Source organism: Lepisma saccharinum, chromosome 4 (assembly GCF_977018435.1).
Source record: "Lepisma saccharinum chromosome 4, izLepSacc3.1, whole genome shotgun sequence".
Classification (NCBI taxonomy): domain Eukaryota; kingdom Metazoa; phylum Arthropoda; class Insecta; order Zygentoma; family Lepismatidae; genus Lepisma; species Lepisma saccharinum.
The window spans coordinates 17,560,124-17,583,022 of NC_139232.1; the positions used below are offsets into that span (position 1 = coordinate 17,560,124).

Here is a 22,899-nt window from a genome sequence, read left to right on the forward strand (position 1 = left end):
AGGACAAAAAACTGAAAGCTGCACCAAAAAAATCAAAGAAGTTTAAACGCACCACAAGTGATGAGAGTGTGTATGCAAAGATGTGTACAAGCAGGGTCAAAATTGGGTGCAGTGCTTAGTGTTCTCTTTGGTTCCATATAAATTGTGTTGCAAACGGAAATGACCCATACTTTTTGTGTTGTTATTGTGAGAGTGATGATAGTCCATAAATCATCACGTGTCTATTTGCCCCGGTCAAATGTCCGTCTGCCCCGAACGTGCGAGGAAAACGGACACTGCCGCATCCGGGGATTGAGCAGACTATTTTCAGATAATGTTAATTTTTTTTTGCATACTATGTGCTATCATGTGTTAACTGAACGTTCATACCTCCTATGCCAACAGTTATTTTCATTTTTCAATAAAATGTTTCAGAGTTATATTGAAAATTGTGCTTTAGAGTGCCCGTTTATTATTTTACATACACATATATGAGTATGTAAAAGGGTATGGAAAAGGTCCCCCTAAAGGCTTGCTCATCCCTCCCCCCCCCCTTGCACTGCGAGGTTTCGATGTTTATAGATCCGGCATTGCACATAGGTATACTTAATACCCAGGGTAAGTTTCATGTCTCTATCGCTTTTTGTACGTACGTTCACAGTTTCGGTTGCGTGATTTTTTGGACACCCTGTATAATCTAGAGGTACGGGAACTTCTCGGACACTCTGTGGAATAAAAAAGGAACGAAAATAGCGATGGACAATTTACCTCCTATCTCAGCCGGCGACTTTGCAATGTATTTTCTTGTGTATGAAGGATGATTACGTGTGAACTCTAAAGTTTTTCCTGCCCACGGTTGAATTCTAGTTGTGGAAAGAAAAGGGCGCTTTTACTGTTTTTTTTCTTTTGTGGAATGATTGAGGTGGCGGCCGAATACGGTGTATAAAAAAGGAAATAGATGACGAGAAGGAACCTGGTGAATGACCAGCTGGTGGAAAATTAGGGTTAAGTCTGATCTTTGACGGGGTTTCTCGAAAAACAAATAACCAATTCCTTTTTTTCTTGTTTGTGTGTTCGTGTGGACGTTTGTTATGGAAATAACCAAGGGGGGTCCTCCTGGCCAACTTATGAGAGACAGAGACAGAGAGAGAGAGAGAGAGTTTTGTTCCGTCTTTCTCTCCCTCGGAAAGGTTGATTGATTGATTTGCTTTATTTTACTTCACTTTTGTGCCACTTTTGGCTAATTTGCGAAGATGGTGATGAGTGATGTTATGATGAAATTGATGAATGGACACTCACAAACATCCATGCCCAGGCCAGAGTTCGAACCCGGGACCCCTGACGTCGTAGCCCGATGTTCTAACCACTCTGCCACGGGGGCCGGCTCTCCCTCGGAAAGAAAGGTAAAGGCTAAAATCACAAGAGATAGAGTGATAGAAAGAAACAAAGGAAGAAGAAGAGAAATAAAATAGAAGAAACAGAAACAAGGGAAGAAGAAAGGGGAAAGGACACAGGGAAAGAGAGAGGGAGGAGAGAGATAGAGGGGAGAAAGAGAGAGTGTGTAGTATATATTTTTTCTATTACATACTCTCCATTCTGTCTTTTCCTGGCACAGAAAGAAAAAAAAGGAAATGAATGCTAGAAAGTGTTCAAAATGGAAATAAAACAAGAAAGTGATAAATTGAGAAGAGCAGAGGGTGAAAGGTGAGCGTCCCGTGGGAGGGAGAACGCCTACTATACATCTCTCTCCGTCGATTTCCCTCTTAACCTCTCCAGCATCTCTCTCTCTCTCTCTCCAGAGTAATTATTTGCCGAGAGAAAAAATTGCTACGCTGTACGGAACGTGTAAAAAGAAGCTGTAAGAAAAATATGTACACACGAGGGGCGTTCAGTATGCTCTAATACTCACCAAGAAAACAAAATTCAACACAAACGAAAATATGCTTATTTTTTTCAACATAGTTCTCTGCCGTTTCAATATACTTTTTCTATCGCTTCTCCAAAGCTTCCATTCCCTGTTGGAAGAAATTTTCCTCCTGCTCGTGAAACTATGTATCGACAGAATTCATGACGGCATTGCATTCATGACGGAAAAGCCTGCTCATGGAGATGTTGTTTCAATTTCGGAAACAGGTGGAAGTCGCTTGGCGCAAGGTCTGGTCAGTAAGAGGGGTGATCCACCAATTCAAATTCCGCAGCTTGACTAGCAGCCATCGCAAAACCTGTCATGTTGACGGGAGCGTTGTTCCGATGCAGCAGTAATCCACAGGCCAACATTCTTATTGTTCTTGATTGCGGCTCGCTACTTTGACATCATGTCAGCATGGTACTGTTCTGTAATGGTGACTCCAAGTTCCAGATAATCTAACAACAGCATGCCCTAGCATACTAGTGTGCTCTTGCCGTAATTCTCTGACTGATGGTTGAACGCAAAATTTCTGTACGTGGTGGAAGACGTGTGTTTCCACTGCATCGAGCTTTGTTTCGATTCTGGATCGAACTGGTGAAATCTTGTTTCGACCACCATCACATATTTCGATAACAATCTGTGAATCTGCTCGACACCTGTCTAAAAGTTTGCTTGAACATGTCACTCTGCCCCACTTACGATCAGAGGTCAGATTTCGGGTGACCCATCTTACTGACACCATTGCAAAAAAAAAAAAAAAAAAAAAAAAAAAAAAAAAAAAAAAAAAAAAAAAAACCACGATTCGTTAACATATTGTGTGCTGTACCCCTTTGACAATCTCGTACACTTCCTAAACACCGAACGGTGACTTGTCTGTCTGACATCACCATGTATTGTCAATGTTTTCTTAGATGGCCTCTACCACTGGTGGACCACCTGCATGGGTAACTTCGTATAACTCTCTGCCACAATTGAACTCACGGTACCATTAACGGTAGGTTATAAAGTTATAGAGTAGATTGTCCTAAAGTTTGTACAAAGCTCCTCATGAATTTCTTACGGATATAAGATTGAAGTAATTGATGACAGCACGAACCTCGCAATTTTCCATTTTTACCACCTTCCTACACATGCTCTAGTTTGATAAGCTATGAAAACTAACATACACGTTGGAACGTAATACACTTTCCCATACAATCATTATAAGGTATCTACTAGAGCGGGAAGGGGTCAGTTTTAGAGCCTACGGAACGTCCCTCGTACATATCGCATATCCAGTTGTTTAAAATAGTCGTTCTTGTTGAGAAATGTAGTTTAATGAACTAGTAGGGGGGTGTATTTTCTCTTTCTCTCTCTCTCTCTCTCCCTCTCCTTTCCAGAGAGAGGTGTAGAGAGAGAGAGAGAAGAAAAGGGAAATAGAGAGAACAGAGAGAGAAAAAAGGAAAAGAGAATAGAGAGAGGAAGAATAAAGAGAATAGAATAGAAAGAAAGAAGAGAAATAAAAGAAGAGAAAGAAAGATAAGAAAACTCTTCTTCCCTTTTCTCTCTCTATTTCCCCCTCCCTCCTCTCTCTCTTAAAGATAGATAGATAGAGAGAGAGAGAGAGAGAGAGAGAGAGAGAGAGAATTTTTGAATTTTGAATTTGATTTTAAAATTGTGGGAGCGTCAGCACTTAGGCTATTTTGCACCCGTCACATTATACGGGGTCCAGCCCCTTATCATTACAAATAACAACTCTAACGTTGCACTTAAATCATAAAATATTAAAATCTTCTGACTTTCGTTAAAGGCTGAGGCTGTAAAGGGGCACTCAGCACACATAAGGACAACAGGACAATACAAACAAAATTATACTGACCATGGGGCCAGTCGCCAGAGCCTCGTTAGTCTTCAGTCCAGGGTGTACTAACGTGGAAGTGAGGTTGACATTTGGGTGTACTACGTGGAAGTTCACCCCTTACACCCCAGAGAGAGAGAGAGAGAGAGAGAGAGAGAGAGAGAGAGAGAGAGAGAAAGAATTTTAGTGAAAAAGATAGAGAGAGAGAGAGAGATCTCCACTTTTCTTTCTCTCCCTACACCCTGTCTCTCTCTCTGTCTGTCTCTCTCCCTCTCTTCTTGTGTGTGTGTGTGTGTGTGTGAGAGAGAGAGAGAGAAAGCAGTACCAAGAGAGAGAGAGAGAGAGAGAGAGAGGGGGGGGGAGAAAAATAACAATTGCCCTTGAAAATTTCTTACTCCCATTTGTTTCTCTCTCTCTCTCTTTCCCCACTACTCCATGACAAACCAGTTAAGAACAGTAGAAATTAACGAGAGGCTTCGCCCCATACCATACCATACCCATATGCCATGTTTAAAGTTTGTGAGTTGATATTTGTGCTATCATTTCGGCAAAATAAATAAATGCCATAAATCCCTTAATTATGGCAACGATCGTCCCTCCAAAGTTTCTAGGCGTGTTTGTTCCTTTCTTGACTCCTTAGGCTAATCGCAACAAAAGATGAATGATAGTTAGATTAAATTCATGAAGATACAATCAAGAAGAAAATATCCATAGCAGGCAGGGACTCGAGTTCAGAACCTTCGTGAGTCAATCACCAATGTATAGTTGTTGCCTTGCAATCAAGGGATTCAGGGTTCGATACTTGGTGGAGGCACATAGTAGTTCTCATCCCCCAGTAGGTGCAGTCCCGTTTAACTTTTCTGTGCATAAAATGAACAAAATACTCAAACCAACACAGTGTGTATAGGTGCCTAGTAAGTGTTCCATGGGGACTTGAATGGTAAACGTAAAAAATATAAATACTAGAGTTTTGAAATAATGATAATTATGATTTAACATTTCTTTATTATTATCATTCCTTTACAGGCATGGTTTAATTTTTTAATAATATTTATAGATATTACAGGACTTGTTTTCTTAAATCTTATTGAAAGAGGATAAGATTAGTTTAATTTCATTTAATTTAAATTTTGATATGTAGCCTCACTTTTCTACCACTCCTAGCTAATCGCGACGATGAGGATGAGTGAAGATCTCATGAAATTGATGAAAGAACACCGATGCCCAGGCCGGAATTCGAACCCGCTACCCCTGACATAGTAGCACACTGTGCTAGCCACTCTACCACGGAGGTTGGTGCTTCGTCTAGGAATGCGGTTATTCTTGTCTGGGGATGTGGGCCACCTCTTGAGGAATTGCTTGCTAACAGTCACCTTCTCCTGCTCCAACTAGCGCCACGTCAGAGCGTGACGTCAACGACATCCATCTCCAGACGTCACCTGTGTACTCTCCTATAATGGGAAGTTCTTCCTAGACTCGCACCCGATCCAATCAGCAAGAAACACGGAGCTAGCGAAGTGCTAAAGCGCTGCTCATTAAAGTGTCTCGGTCGATAAACAACTTGCTGAAATATGAATTTGCTCTCCTTATTGGCTGAAGTGCTACTTCGGATGAGTATTTGGAGCCAACGCTTACACACATCGCACATTTTTCAACACATTCTATCCCTTTCGTACTTTCAAATTGAAATTCTTCTTTATTATTGGGTAGGGCTAGGGTTTAAATGCCATAAAGTGCTCTATGAAATTCAATAATGCCCCAGAAGTAGTTCTCCAGTAGAAAAAAAATCCCATGAATTTCTTTTAAGTCACTTGACACTTTTTTTTTCATTAGATCTCTCTGTTCCAGAAGGAAGGATTTACTAGATTTCCTGGAACCAAAGTAGTTGTTACTTTTTAAAAACATAAACAAAAACATTAAGAAGTATCCCTTCTCTAATGATAACATTAAAAAAGCAAGACAATGCTTTAATTTTTTTTAAAAAAAAATTACTAAAATGCCAGAAATGGCCCCAAAATGCAATATCCTGCAAAATCGACAATAAAATTAAAAATGAAAAAATGCTCCATCAAAGATGCATTGTTTGGATCCTTTTGTTATAAAACCCATGAACTGAGCCATGTATATCCCCTCCCCCACAAAAGGATGCAAATGCATCATAATCCCAGATTTATAAACGACTGAGGTTAAGCTTAAAGCTATTCTTGCATCTAATCCAAATTAGACACATACAACGTGTAGACTATAATATTTAGATATGATAAAACATTGCAAAGGAACTTTTGACGCACAGCTGGTCACCCCTAGTGCATTACTTTGTGTTAATGGCGAGAATTCCCGCCGCACTTTTCACACGCCCTTGTAGAACTTTGGCTCTTTTGCCTACGAGGGGCAGCCAGAAAGTAAGTTCCGATGGCGTCCGTACGCGGCGCTAGTGGTCGGAACGCAATGCACGTATACAAGCAGGAAGAGGTGATGTGTGGTTTGGTTCAGTCGCAGTGCTGTGAAGGCGGTCGTTTTAGGGCAGTGCTAGGAGAAAGATGGCAGCTCTCATACGGTCTGCCACCGACTATGAGGTACGTGCCGTAATAACAGATTTCACGCTCAGAAGCGAACGTCGACAGAGATGCATCGACGATTGTGTGAGGTGTACATGAGCGACAGTATGATCAAACGATGGTACAGGCAATTCACGGAAGGCCGATCAAATGTGCACTACCACTTATAGCTGAGGAAACGCGGGCTCTTTCGCATCGTTTCAGTTGAGGGATCTTCAACCAGCCCCGTAGAGTCCCGACATTGCACGTAGCGACGACTTTCATCTCTTCCTTCAGCTGAAGCTGTTTCTGACAGGACAACGTTTTGACAGCGAGGCTGGGGTACAGACTGTTCCAGTCTTTGGCGGCAGACAATATAATACGGGCATACAAAATATAGTGCCACGCTACGACAATATAATACGGGCATACAAAATATAGTGCCACGCTACGACAAATATCTGAACAACGGTGATTAATATGTCGAAAAGTAGGTTATGAGTCACTGTAACTAATGAAATAAAATGCCAATTGCTACTGATGTTCTTGTTTTATTTTATGATTATTTGGAGCTTACTTTCTGTACATCCCTCGTACACATTTCTTGCGGGGCTGAGGTTTAATTTGCATTATACTTGAAACAGTACCGACTGCTTTATTTTCCATTTGCGGTAAAAGCGAGGTTAATGTAAACAAATGCACGTGACTTGTGAGTAATCTTATTGGTTAATTCCGATGACATCTGTTTGGTAGGAATCTTCCACGTCGGAATTTTGTGCTCATTTAACCTTAATAAGTAAACCTCGGATTTTAGGTTTTTAACCTATTTTTTCCTTTACAGGTATGCAAGAAATAATAAGTTATGTCAGAGTTTCGTTAAAAATCGCAACAACTGATGAAGTTTCATAGTGCCTTAAAAAACCTATTTTAGGTTTATGCGTCTAAATCAAGCCTTTTTTTAGGTTTTTATATATTTTTAAAGGTTTTACAGGATTTTTATGTCACACAGAGGCATTTGCTTTGTTTGGTCAAGAAAAAATCCAATGACGAACGTGTTTGAAACGTACCGTCTGTCAATTTCCCTTCCTCCAAGTCCATGGTGATTTTTCAAAGCTCTAAACAAAGCAAAATGTCTGGTGTCACTGTTACCAGTACAGGCCAAAGTGGAAACTTCTGCTGATCCGTGTGGTCTTGCTCACTTTCGCGTCACTTGGATGCTTTGTGGCATTCACGCCTTGCAAACTAACATTTCAGCATTGACTATGTTTTTGTTGAAAGATTATTTTCAGCATATAAGATGATCCTCACAGAAAATTGCGGAGTTTGACTGTGGACAACATGAAAAACGATTGTTGCCTAACAATAGGGCGAAGAGTGGATTTTAATAGCAAATTTCCAATGGTAAGTTCTGCCATCGCCGTAGGGTTAGGCAACACACACAACGTTATGCAAGATAGTGCATATTTCAGGATATAGGTGTCCATTTTCATTGCCTGTGACTATACCTAATCAGTATTTTTCAGGAATTTTGAACTATTTTAAGTTTTCTTGAACCTACTTCAGGACTTTTCGAACCTAACTTAAGATTTTAGGACCTATTTTGGGATTTTTCGAACCTATTTTAGGGTTTTTCGAACCTATTACAGGATTTTTAGAGCCTATTTAGGAACCTAAAAGCACACATTTTAGAACTTAAAAATCCGAGTCTAATAATAAGTTACCATAATGAAATTGTGTGACCATATTTTACTAAATATACATTGATTAGTTCAGACAACCTATAGGCAAACAACTGTTTCAAAGAAGTTACGTGCTTATGTTTACATTGACTTCGTTCTTACACACAGAAAATACATCAAATCTATTTTATGCACCAGCAACGCATAGATCGATGCACTAAAGTTTGTTTTCTGGCCTTTGCAAATACCAGGTTTTCCGTTTGATACATTTCCAGTGGCGGGCGGCGATTATGGAGGGCATTGGGGGAGGGGGTCAGTTGCCCCCACTTTTTGCCACTTTCACCCCAGCACTATGCTAAACCGTATCTACCAAGGGAAAGTAATCGTCCTCCGCTCCAGTTTACGTACATTTCTGCATATCGTTTGTAAAGTTAAAGCTAAAATGCATCATTTGATGTAAACGAGCGTTCCTTTCTATGTGGAGCTGTACTTGAATCAATCACTTGGTGCGATTTTTTATGGCAGTTCCTCCACCTTTCTCGATGATGCACATAAACATTTGATCTGAGCTGCAGACTTTATGCATTTTTTTTGGTTCAACTGATGCATTTACTTTTATGTGTGTACTGTGGACAGAATAATGCAAAATAAAACACCTTTAAATTACAGAATTTCCCTCGAATTACTGACTGGTGTGCCTTCCTTCCGCAGGGACAGAGTTCAGGAGCGCTTCGTGGAGCTCCTGGCCAGGGCCGCGGCCGGGCCCTCGCCTCCTCACAAGCCGGAAGACGTGGACGAGTCCAGGCTGAGCGGGAGTCCTGGGAAGATCGTGGACGCAGGCCTCCTGCACGAGATACTCCAACTGGCTCCCGAAGGACAGGTCTTCTATGGCCCAGGTACGACATGGACGCTTCTTGTGAACTACTAGTATGTTTGTCTCTTCATTATCATTAGTCAATTTCATAGATGTGGCAAAATGGGTAGAATCGACTTTTTTGAATGAATGTTATTTTTTGATAGAAATCAAAGGTTATAATAATAATAATAATAATAATAAAAACCCGGAACTACTGGCTCTCTTTTTCGGTTTTTCTTTTCCAGTTGGTCGATTTGGTTTCTTTTACTTAATTTTTCTGCTACTTTCGGCTAATCGTGAAGCTGAGAATGATGTAACACTCACAAAAACACCAATGCCTAGGCCGAAATTCGAACCCGGGACCCCTGGGCCCTACTCTGCTACAGGGGGTCGTCTCTTTGCCTATTGCGTTTCACCTAATTCACTTACAGCTTCAGTTGAGAGTTTAGAAATTCGTAATGCCTTATTTTGAAACTAGCTAAATAACTTTACATGGTGTAACAAGCAAGAGACAGATATAAGCCATTTTCTTTCAGTTGTTAATTTCTTTTCTTTTTTTTCTTCTTTAAAATAGCCGTTTGTTCCCCAGACCACTTCCAATTCTACGTTCTAGTCAATTATAATTGTGTTTGTCGTTTAAATACCTCTGGGTAACGTTGGTACTTCTAATATAAGTTTAATTATATAAACAATTAAGGACTTAGGATGAAGGAATTATAAATAAATAAATATCCTCAGGAGACCTTTTACTCTGCAGTTACTTTATGTGCTGTAGTTAAAAGTTAACTTTGTTATCATTTCATTAACTATTTGTTCATATCTTGTGGCTCCCAAATATCTGAAGTCCAAAACGGCCCTGGACAGTCTAGTGCAAATATTATGCACGGGTCCTATAACAAGAAAATTACGCGAACTTTCTTTTAAATGCAAGAGGTGAATTAATTTACATTTTTCTTTTAATTTTACATTTTTAATTTTATGGTGACATTCTAAAAACCCAATGAATAGTACGCATACAGAGAGATTAAAGAGAAAAGAAAAAATGTTTAATCTCTATGAAATTGTTTGAGAACCTTTGCCACGTCCTGTGATTTCTGCAGGAAGATGTGTGGAGCAGAATCGTAATGCTGTCATGGAGAATACTAAATTTTCATTCTCCATATAATTCCCATACTTCTTTTCTGTTTTCTCTTTCTTCCATATTCATCCTTCCATAATCTTAGTACCTTTGCGTTCTTGGATAATCACTCCACTATTGATTCCTCACTCTCTCTGTCGCGCTTCTTTAATTTTTCTCAGTTTTCTTGTTTTTATTTGTTACGTTTCTTTCATTTCTCCTTTCCCCTCCTTTGTTTCTATCTTACTGTTCGGCTTCTTTTTTTTTCAGTTTCACTGTCTCGGTTCTTCCTTTGCTATATCTTCCTCTACCACTTCTTTTATTTATCTCACTATATCTATATCGCTCTTTTCCTGTCCAACTTTTACTTTTCAGTTTCTCTCTATTTCTCTGTCCCACTTCATTTATTTTCTGTCTCCCTCTCTTTCTTTCCATATCCCGCTTTTATTTATCTCAATTGAATGGCTGAGAGAAAGAAGGTAAACATTCCACTTTTTGGTCATTTTGACCTGAGATAGCCATTTTATTAAGCCTGAATCACACGGAACTGGATATCCAGTAGGAATGCTCTAGTTGACGCTGTACTGGCTACCCATTTGCTAGTTTTCGCCTCACACGGTACTTGCTACACCGTACTTGTCGATAGTCTTTCGTTCCCATAATGGCGGCCGCACGAGATGTAAACAACGTATCACTTCACACTTTTAAAATACGATAACTATTGAACCGAGAGGAATATCGCTTCGTATTAAATGGTTTTATGTAGAGAAGAACGGCGCTGATAAAATACATACGAGTCATTCCATGCCAAATCAACACAGATATGTGCAATTTCCAACCTGACCATCTCCGATTTTCATGAAATTTGGGGAGTTGAAACTATGCATGGAACTTAGTAACTATGAAAATTTTTAGTCTCGTGCGTCTTGTAATTGTTAAATTATTCAAGGTCAAAGTTAGCAGAAATTGCCCTTTTTGAGCCCGCTTAGCTATACTAAATGTGCTGTAACTCCGCCACTATTTCGCCTAGAAAGCTCAAATAAAGCTTATTGTACAGGGAATTGAACAAGCTTTCCAGTGATATATAACAAGCTCACCTTTCGATAAAAATATAATTTTGTCACGTGACCTTGACTTTTGACCTTGAATATCTCAAAACATGTCATCACCAAAAATCGTGAAAAAATTATATTTGGTCCCTCATGCCATACTCTAAAACATATCAAAAATTCATTCTGGGACTGCCATGGGATCAGAAGATACAAAATAATATGTTTAACTGTGTGACTGATAAAAGCCTCATTACATGAACTATGACGAGTCAAAAGTCCTTTAACACCCCTTACAAAATGTAAAGGAGTTATCCTGGTCATGAAAGAAATATGTTAGGCACAGGGAGATCTCTAGCTGTGTGTGTCAAGCGCAGGTCCGGCATATTGTTGACCGCCATATTGAATTCAACACAAACATTTCAAAGGAAAGTGGGTGATGTGAAATATCAAATCAGGCTAGAATTTCACGAGAAATGAAGCAGCGAAGGTTTTCCTAACTTATTTTTTGGCAGCCAAACGTTATACGCATATCTTTCACTTACGATATATGCGCATTATAGTGTTGTCAGTATTCCTGTGAGCACACTCGTTGACGTCTGTCACACTCACATAGAACATTTGGCAATGTAGCAAGTGCAACATCATCGCAAGTAGCAACTATGCCTTCTCTCAGATGGTCAATATCAGGGACTTTTAGTGCGTGCACCATTCTCTTCAAATGTTTCTGAAGGTAAAAGTCCTCCTAAGATGTTAGATCTGGGGAATGTGCAGGCCTTTTAATAGATCCCCATATGTCCATCAATCTACCTAGAAATTTACCATGAAGAATGTTCACATAGTGTGGTCACACACTGTCCTGTTTCAAAACTCTGGAAAAGTGCCATACCCCGTAAGCAAGGATGAAAAACCTGTTCACTTAACATAACACATCCAAGAAGCCCTCGCCATTTAAGGTTCCGTTGTTGAATATGGACCAACCATTCCAGTTCTCCGTACACTATACCACATCATTAGCTTACCAGCAATATCCATTCGGCTGGGATCTGTCTACTGTAGATTATCAAATCACAGGTATTGCGTATAATTTTTATTAACTTTACCAGGAACATAAAAATTAGCATCGTCACTGAAGAATTTTTCATTCCAAAGGAAGTGTCACGTAATTGTTTGAGATACTTTTCCCAATATTCTTCACTATTCAAGTATTTGGTGAATATTGCTGATTAAAATCATATGCAATGCTGCATATACTTCTTTCTGTCCCAAGATGTCAGCGAGATCTCGCAGAGTTCCTGACACGCTAGAAGCATTCTTAATACTTTGTTTTTAGCACCTCGAAAAGGAGAAAATTATTACAAGCATTCACTAATAATTTCTTGCTGGTTAAATATACTTTGAAAAAACCTTCGCCGCTTCATTTCTCGTGGAATTCTAGCCTGATTTGATATTTCACATCACCCACTTTCCTTTGAAATGTTTGCGTTGAATTCAATATGGCGGTCAACAATATGCCGGACCTGCGCTTGACACACACAGCTAGAGATCTCCCTGTGCCTAACCTATTTCTTTCATGACCAGGATAACTCCTTTACATTTTGTAAGGGGTGTTAAAGGACTTTTGACTCGTCATAGTTCATGTAATGAGGCTTTTATCAGTCACACAGTTAAACATATTATTTTGTATCTTCTGATCCCATGGCAGTCCCAGAATGAATTTTTGATATGTTTTAGAGTATGGCATGAGGGACCAAATATAATTTTTTCACGATTTTTGGTGATGACATGTTTTGAGATATTCAAGGTCAAAAGTCAAGGTCACGTGACAAAATTATATTTTTATCGAAAGGTGAGCTTGCTATATATCACTGGAAAGCTTGTTCAATTCCCTGTACAATAAGCTTTATTTGAGCTTTCTAGGCGAAATAGTGGCGGAGTTACAGCACATTTAGTATAGCTAAGCGGGCTCAAAAAGGGCAATTTCTGCTAACTTTGACCTTGAATAATTTAACAATTACAAGATGCACGAGACTAAAAATTTTCATAGTTACTAAGTTCCATGCATAGTTTCAACTCCCCAAATTTCATGAAAATCGGAGATGGTCAGGCCAGAGGCTGTGTTGATTTGGCATGGATACTTTACAACGTTTACTATACACGTATGGAAGAATATTTTAGCTTTTTCTATTGTAAACATGCCTTTCGTGCTGTATGCACTCGGAAACCACAGACAAAAAGCGCTACTTTGTAAACTCACAGATTATCTTCACATGGCCAAACTTTGCTGTGATTGGCTGTTCCAGAGAATCTAGTCGAAGAAAGTTAGTAGCAATTAGAACATGTCCTATTCCTCCAAACCAGTCAAGCAGTCAGCCGAGCGGCCATGATTGCTAACTAGAAAGTATAGTTCAGCGCCAACTAGGGTATTCCTACTATTAATCCAGTTCCGTGTGATAGGGGCTTTAGTTTAGCTAAGCTGCATCAACTGACACAGAGAAAGCAAACATTCTCCCTCTCATATCGTAGCACTAGTCAGTAGGAAATATCACTGAGAGGAAGCTCTCAGGACCGAAAAGAAGTAAAAAGTGATAAAAATACACAAATAATCAATTTTAAGCAATGGCGACCTACTCTGTTTAAGAAGAGTACTAAAAGTTTGCAAGTCAGGGAAGTGTTTCAAATTAACAAGTGCAGACATCTCATATACAAAGACGAAAAAGAAGGATATGTGACAGCACACAAGTTTATAGACTGCATCAGGAGTGAAGTATTCAAGTTCTACAAAGGCGGTGAGGATGTGCTTCCTACTACTTATTGTGGGAAAGTTCCAATAAACAGTTAAAACAATTGAGAATGTGTACTAGACGACTGTAAAGAGTTGTATGACAGCATGTTACAATGTCCTACGAGAACATCCATGCAGTCTGCAAATGATGAACATTCTGATAGTGACTAGGAGTGCTGCACAGAGAATATTGTTGAAAGTGATGTTCATGTTGCAGGTTAACCTCTCCTAGTTGAAGAAAATGTTGTGTTACTCAAAACGTATTATCGAGAATTGTTAATATAAACTTTTTTTGTCAGAACATTTATCTTGCATTCATAGTAATGTTATATCAACTAATGACTGGGCTGTAATATTTAAAAACTGCATTTATTTCTTGCTAATCTCAAGTGAGAACCAAAAGGAAAACATTCCACGATTTTTTTTTATAGTAGTGTCTATTTACGTATTTACAATTTACGAAAAGCATTGCTTTAGAGTTATTGTCAGAGCTTCGTATTATAATTTCACAATAGAAAGTTTCTTAATTAGTAAAGTATTTTGAGCCCTAAAACTAGTTGCTTGATTTTAAAAAAATTACACTCTATGAAATCTGTTCCTTCTTCCTCTCAGCCAATCAATTTTTCTCACTCTTTCCTTGTCCCGCTTTTATATTTGTTTCTCTTCCTCTGTCCAGTATCTTTTATTTTTCTGTTGGTCTATATCGCTTCTTCCCTCTCTATATTTTCCTCTAACATTTCTTTTATTTATCTCAGTTTCTCTCTCTCTTTCCCTGTTCCGCTTTTATTATTCTACTTCTCTCTCACTTTCTCTCCCTTTCTTCCCTCTTACTTTAATTTTCTCAGTTTCTCCTTCATTCTTTCCTTGTCCCACTTTTATTTTTCTAAACTCTCTAGCCTTCTTAAACCCAAAGGTTTATGGCTGCAGCAACAGAAGCCTTCCATCTGTCCCTATCCTGGGTAAGATCGATAATCTTTTCTATCCTTTACTGATTCCCTTTAAGTCCATCTCAATGTTATCCCTCCTTCCTTCCTCGTCTTGACCTACCTACCGGTCTGTTACCATCAGGTTCCCCAATAAGAATCCTATCCTCTCCCATTCTTGCCACATAGCCTGCCACCTAAGTCTTCTTGATTTAATTATTCTAATAATATCTGAACATGAATACAAATTATGCAGTTTTAAATTATGTAACATTCTCCACTCACCTGACTCCTAACCCCCTTTAGGTCCATATATTTTTCTAAGGATTTTATTTTCAAATATTTTATTTTTCTAGTTTCTCTTTTGTGTCCCGATCTTTTATTTTTCTCAGATTTTCTGTTTCCCTTCTTTCCTATCTACCTAGGTATACCATCCATTTCTCTCTTTTTATCTTCCCTTCTCATATCTGTCAGTTTCCCGTTCACTTTGGTGTTTCTCTCAGTTTCTCCGTCTCTTTTTGTTTTTCTCTCTGTACGTCCTACTTTGCTTCTATCATGTCCACATAGTATTTCCTCTTTTACAGTGTCTTGTTCTTTATTCCAAAACGCAATTTTCAGATTTTTGACCCAACACACTTTGAAAGTCCATGTATGTAGTACTATTTTTATATTCATATCGAAGTATTTTAATGTGTGAATTTAACAGCTACAGCTTTTTAAATATGGACTTTGGTTTTTTGTTTCTTATTTCATCCAAGTCTAAAACGCAAAAAATATGATCCATAATATACATAATATGTTATTCCATATTGTGATTGCTCTGCGTGGAACCTAGGGTGAGTGACCCTCTGGTCTGTTTTGGCTCTTACCTTGAGTTACTGTGACCACCCCTGCTATAAATTGGTCATAATGTCAATACTTTACATTATGACCAATTTATAGCAGGGGTGGTCACAGTAACTTAAGGTAAGAGCCAAAACAGACCAGAGGGTCACTCACCCTAGGTTCCACTTTTGCGGTGAACGACACATCTGCTTTTTCTCCCTGCAGCAGAATCAAACAGAAGCCGCTTCCCGGACCCCAGGGACTTCCGGATCGCCATCGTCGAAGGGAGTCCCGTGGTTCGCCTTAGGATCGGCTTCCTGTCGCCAGCGCTGGCCCCGGCCACCGGAGGGGACGTGGAGGTGAAGCTGGTCCTGGCCATCGGGTTCCAGGCCTGGCCACAATCCTGCGACTTCCCGGCTCGGGTCCCTCTTGGCCACATCGACTGCTTGCTTTTCCAGCAAGCGGCGCAGACGGTAATTACAATTCTACGTCTCTCAGGCATACTATATCCATTCACTTACCTTATTAAGATTATCTCACATCATTTACGCTGGTAATAATTAGTAGGGCTGAGCTAATACTCATACCGATATATATATACTCTTACCCAGCGCCGATAACGTGGGGATGCCGGGGATTCCCCCCCCCACAAAAAAAATATCCCCTCAAGGCAAATGGAAATGAAAGCATATCGTTGTATACCATTTCTTAACCATGTATAACACCATTAAGCCTTGTTTCCATTATTATGAAAAATATAAATATGCTGACCAAGGCAGTAATTTATTTTATTAAAAACATAAACTAAACGTAACGTTTCAACCTTCTAGCAAGGTCTTCATCAGACTCTGTATCAAGTACAAAAGTAACAAGATACCAAAAACAGGGCATTATATATACACAAAACATTACTCCCTCCAGACTATTAGAAAGTTGTTTTGGAACCTTCTAGCAGGTGGCTTTCACTATACTTTCACCTAAAAGGCGAAAAATATATACTTTAACCATGTAACAAAAACAATTGAAAAAAACAACATTAGTGTTCATTAATGGTCTTGTCATCAAATATTTCCTACCGAAAAGTATGTAGCCTTGTAAATGAAAGGATACCATTCTGCAACTGTCCAACTGCAGGCTGTTTTCATGACATAATGCTCATATTTTACATATAGCATTATAGTGCTCACAAAAACTTTTAGGTATGTTAGATGGATATTAAGTTTGAACTTGGAAATAGAAATTTGGTCAAATTTTCTGTGTTATTAGTTCGATATCTCTTTTTGCGTATGAGTTTTGGTTTTCTTAGAATGTAAATAAGTAAATACTATTTCTAAATTACTTGTAAATGTTGTAAGATTTAATGATCTAGATTAGAACCAACGTTCTAATGTTTACGACCGCAAGGTAATAGTTTAGTTTACTAACTGAAAACATATGCAAATTTCATATACCCCCCAAAAAAAGGTACTTCCTGAAATGAAATTACAGTACTCTTACCGATTCCCACCGATACCGATACCGAAGCTTGAAATTTGTAACAATTAAAAGTTATTCCAAATATTGATTAATATTAGAGGGTGAGTATTCAACTGCAAATCTAAGCATCAATTTACCAGAGTTTTGTTTTAAAGCATTCAAAATTTACATCATAATATAAAGCATATATTGATCGATTGATTTGGTGTTTTAAGTCCACTTTATGCACAGTAAAACTGGACTGGACCTACAGTTTAAAGTGGGATCCGAACCACTATGGGTCTCCACCGGGAGTCGAACCCGGGATATAAAGCATACATGTTACGCAATCACAAAATACAGTTTTTCCCACAAAATAGGATATTGGTACAATGAAACTTCAAATTTTACATAACTTTCAGGATAAAAAGACTCCGCGAAAACAATTTACCCTTGGCCATGTAATTAATGAACATATTAATCTTAATATTAGTTAGAACAGTTGCAGTTGCCCCCACATACTCTTTGCCTATCCACTATGGCCTATTATTATTAAATCTTTTCTACCAAGAGAAAGTAAACTTCCCTTGCCCCCGCCACCCAGCTTTGGCATCAAATCGCCGCAAGTGATAATAACAATGTTTTTATTACTACTTAATACTGAACACAGCACCATGTCAAATATTTCTACAATTAATTTACAACACATCATCCATAATAATAATGCAACTGTGTAGCTTATGCTTAGAAATGAACAGAAAAAAATATTTGAATTTTTGTATTTAGCGTCGCTCGTCTGTCACTTTTGGATAATCTCGACAATGAGACTGAGTGATGATATTATGAAATTGATGAAGGGATACTTATAAAGAACACCAATGCCCAAGCTGGGATCCCAAACCGAGACACCTGTCGTCCTAGTGCGCTGTGATAACCACTACGCGAAAGAGGTCGGCTCCACTTTTTTAGGAAAAAATGCCAGTTGTTAATGATTTTTTACACAAAGTTGAAACTAAAGGAACCAGAACATTTGGATCGCATTTTAAGATAAATTTAGTTACTCTATCCGGAGCAATACATAGCAGATATACTTTTTATTTTGGAAATAGCCTTCGCCATGTCTTGTTCTAAAATTCCTATATCAATAATATTGTAAAATATTTGTTAATACTTGTTAAAGTAGTTTCCTGTTTTCTTGTTCAAGTGTGTGTAACCAGTGTAATACTAATACTAATAATAATAATAATAATAATAATAATAATAATGGTGGTGATGATGATGCATCTCTGTATGCTCAGAAATTGATAGACAACAATAAACAACAGTACTAGTAATTATAGGCTGATATTATGTTGTGATGTTTCTGACGTATTTTGTCTTTACCCAGGGCTTCTACATGGTCCCGTCGTCCCCCCACCCGACGGTGAGATGCGACGACAGAAGCTGTTGCTGGCAGATGTGGGTGCCCGCCGCGGAACTCACCCTCCTCACCCACTACTCAGGGGCCAGCGCTCCTGCACGCGTTCTCACGGTGCTCAGGACCATCACGGCTCAGCTGAGGGGGCGGAAGAGCAGGCAGTCGCTGGGGGGCTTCGGGCTTCCTGCCACCAGAGACCAGGCATGTATTTCCTCCGCCCGTTTCGCGTGGCGGCAATCGAGGCTTGACGTCATGCTATAGTACACTAGCATCATTTTGTAATTTTCACATTTTACGTCCCCTTTATACCTTTTTGTGTGTCACGGCGATGAAGATTGATAATAATCATACGAAATTGATGAACGGGTAGCAATCGTATAATTGGAGAGCTACGTTGGGGGCCGTAATACTAGGGGGAGGGATTTGTCACTAAGCTAGGCCTAGGGCCGCAATACTAGGGGGGACAAATTTTTGCAACTAGACTAGCCCTAGGGTCGCAATACTAGGAGGAGGGATTTGCCACTAAGCTAGGCCTAGGGCCGCAATTCTAGGGGGGAGGGATTTGTCACTAAGCTAGGCCTAGGGCCGCAATACTAGGGGGGAAGAATTTTTGCAACTAGGCTAGGCCTAGGGCTGCCATACTAGGAGGGGCCGCACGCTGAAGGGGCAGAAGTTACATAGACCATCGACTTTCAAGAAGGTGTAAAGGATTTACACTTGACTGAAACAAAGTATGAAGTGAATTCGGCTTGTGACTATTTGTGTCTAATGTTTGTGAGTAATTTATCATCAAATGCCGATGGAGAGCGGTCATTCACTGTTCTAAAAAAATAAAACAGCCCCTAGCAGGACTACGGTCACGAAAGCCAGAAAACAGCGGCAATGGGACTCGATGCGCTGACCACATGTTATCTAGTAAAAATGCCGCTCTGGCAGGCCCTGGCACTCAAGTGCTGTTGCGCCATCGAGTTTAGATTATTAAATATATTTTGCTTCTTCTCCTTCAATTGGTGTTTTTTTTTTTAAAAAAAAAATAAACCAAAGAGGAATTCTCATTCCAGTAATTATATCTTAACACAATACCGATAATTATATTTCTATTTTGGGTAGTTTACGTCGTTTTTCTACCTCCTGGAAAATTATTTTAATTTTTGTTATTCAGCATCGTTACTTTTGGTTAATCGGATGAGGATCAGTGATGATTAGATGAAATTAATGAAGGGACCAGTGGCGTATTCTGAAATTTTCATTTGATTTGTCGCAACAATTCTTATTTTTTATACATTTTTTTTTGATGTACACAACCTTATCTAGATGAATTAGATATACGCCTGTGGTGTGCCCAAAGGGGTTGGTGGGGGCTATTACCCCCCTTTTGGCCAAAAATTCCTAAAAAAAAGAACGTGCAAGGTAGGAAAATATGACAAAATGAGGGCTGACTTCCAAGAAAAAGTATACATAACCCGTCCCTTTCGAAAATCCTGGGCACGCCACTGAGTAAAACCTTGTTAATCCAGACCCCAATAAGCCGGACTTCGCTTAATCCGGACAGACAAAAGGCCAAAAAAAAAGCAGAATGCAAGGTTTTAAATGTGGCTAGAAGTCAACAAGAAAACTTCCCAAAGAAAAGGTAGTCAACCACTGATGAAATTCTGTTTCCCGCAGACTTTGTACTGTACTGTATAGTGTATTTAGGCACATGTCCTTTAAATACACCATAATAAACGTGTTTTGTTGCTATAAACGGAGTTTTAATGAACTTTCTACTGTTCTTTTAGGCTATTTCAGTTAATCTGGAATTTCGTTAAACCGGTCAACTTATCCCCCCCATTAGTACGGATTAACGAGGTTTTACTGTAATATAAATAAAACATCAGTGAGGGCAAGCAAGTAAAACAAAACCAGGAGCCCAAGAAATTCAAATTTCCAGGCAAGTTCTTTATTCTTCATAAAATCTCATTTTCACCTGAAATTGGACCCATATTTCCCTGTACCAAGGTAAACTTTTATTCATTTAACTAGACTGCCTCTGCTAAGCGCGGAACAACAATATAAACAATGAGTTTTCTCCCGCCAACGCTGACTGTTTCCAGATGTAGAACTGACCACGCAGGGAAGTGAGTATTTCAGGATCCAGGTGTCTCATTTTTATTGCCAGTGATTGTTCTTAGCTATAACTTGACAAGTTTAAAAACAAGACGCTGCAAATAGCTACTGCGCACCTCACACCACATTTCCCTACTCCCTTCTCTGCGACCATGTTAGTTCGCAGTGTTGCAACCTGGAGGGGGCGGAATGGTCTGAGTATTTTTAACGAAATTTGAATGTTTATGTATTATGTATTCACTTTTGTTTCTGTAACTCCTTCTGATTTCGCAAATATGTTGCAACGTTGTAAACAATTTCTCTGGCCTGTCCTCTAAGGGGCTTTCCAGAGCAGATTGTGGATTTCGTTGTACCCGGCAGATTTGATTTTCAGAGACAACGGTCACATAATTCGCCCCATGCACTTACCATTGTTCTCACACGCAAACACACACACGAAACACACCATTTCGACAGCAGAGAAACGCCTTCGAACACAAGAGCCTCTTCCACACGAATGATGGGGTCAGACGGGGGTGAAAATAGTACCTGCAGTTGTGACGTCAGATAAAGAAAGATGGAGTTAAACAACGGTGAAATATTGTTCGCATACCGATATGGATAAGGTATAAAAGAGGAGCTTGCATTTAAAAAATATGCAGCCAAGAGTAAGGAGCAAGAATATTTCAATGCTTTAAAAAAGAACACATGCAAGCGTGTTATCAGATTGCCTTCTCGTAGCGATTGTTGTACGATAAACAAAAGAAACCCCACCCCACTCGACTTTTTTTTTTTAAAAAAAAAACAAAACAGGCCACTACTCGATGTCGCATTCAGAAAATGAAGTCATTCGCCCAGTAGTTTCTGTTTGTTATAAACCTTAACGCGCGTGCGTAATACTACAGTTTACGATCCGGAACCGCACTCATTTTCAAAGACCGGATTAAATCAAATGAACCACTGATAAAGTGATATAATATGAGCCGGCACCGTCAATATACACAGTAAAAATTGTTTGTCATATTTTTTTAGCTTAATTTTGCTGAGTTGGCACCACTGGTACTTTCAATCCCAGACCACTGTGTGGAAGAGTGGTGGGGAGGATGACGTAATACGAAGTGCTCCGCAGCGATCTGCGCATATTGGGACTGAACTTGTCAGGTTATACTATCCACATTCACTATTCCAGACCCCTCCGAAAAAAGAAAAAAAAACAACCCGCGTAAGCTAGTGCAAACTGACAATGGTTGAACAATGCTTTCAACATTATCTGGATTCGGATATCAGTTTACATCACGATGAAATTTGACTCTGCTAGGCTTTGGTAACTAACTTTCAGGAAATTCTGAGCAAATGTCTCAGCGTGATAATTCTTCTAGATCGTGGCGAAGGAAATAGTGGTCAACCAGAGAGATGGGAATGCGGTCGTTGAATTTTACATCATTATGAGAGAGTGGACTTACAAAGGCCACATATTAAGGTGGCGACAATAATAGAATCACGGAACGTTAGAATGGGCACGGACTGTACGAAATGAAATGTCGCCAATCACTTTGCGCGTTTAATGGTGAAAGTCTATGGGGTAAATGGATAAGTTTGGCTACCTTGGACGAATCATCTTCACCTGATGAAGCTGAGCGGCTGAGAATGACACCTTCTGCTCAGTGCCGTTTTCTCCATGTTTACAGCTTTTTCATATACAGTAAAACCTCGTTAATTCGGACTAATGGGATAAGTTGACGTGTTCAATGAAAGTCCGGATTAACTGGAATAACCTATAAGAACAGTAGAAAGTGCAACAAAACACGTTTATTATGGTGCATTTAAAGGACATAGGCCTAAATACACTATACAGTATAGTAAAATGCAAAGCAGTACTGTACATACAATGCAGTACGTACATAAGCGATACCCATATTATGAAGATGTGCCCAACGGACCTGGTTCTGCATTTAAAACCTTGCATTCTGTTTTTTTTTTGGACCTTTTGCCTGTCCAGATTAAGCGGTGAATACCGGCTTATCGGGGTCCGAATTAACGAGGTTTTACTGTACTTGTAAACATTTAGCTTTAATATATGGGTAATTTCTCATTTTATAATATGAAAACTATTAAAACAAGCTTGTAAAACAAACATTTAAGTAAATTGTTTGAAGAACTTAAAGACTGGCTCATGTACGCCACTGATCGTTCTCCATCGCACCCCTCTGAGGTTTCCTCCTCGAGTGCAAGGAGGGGAGAGGGAGGGAAACCGAGTGGCTATTTAAAATCATGCGGCCTGCGGTGTGAGTTCCACTGTTGCTTGTTTCCTCCTATTTTCTGTGCCGCGTTTGGCAGAGGTAGTTTTACTATACAGGGTGTTTCCGGGCTGATGATACAAACTTTCAGGGATGATGGAGAAGGACACATGTATCAATTTGAGATAGGAACCCTGGCCCGGAAACGA

General features: G+C 39.4%; 1 protein-coding gene across 2 annotated transcripts in view; it reads left to right on the plus strand.

Annotated features, from left to right (window-relative positions):
* The window catches only part of LOC145986392 (uncharacterized), a 130,405-nt gene that overhangs the window by 82,224 nt on the left and 25,282 nt on the right, over nucleotides 1–22,899 (plus strand). The window contains exons 5-7 of one of the 2 annotated variants that reach the window (XM_083120345.1): nucleotides 8,653–8,837; nucleotides 15,722–15,969; nucleotides 18,339–18,569. In XM_083120345.1, the coding sequence (XP_082976471.1) occupies nucleotides 8,653–8,837; nucleotides 15,722–15,969; nucleotides 18,339–18,569 (664 nt within the window). The remainder of the gene's footprint in view (nucleotides 1–8,652; nucleotides 8,838–15,721; nucleotides 15,970–18,338; nucleotides 18,570–22,899) is intronic. The other variant, XM_083120347.1, reaches the window with a different exon arrangement.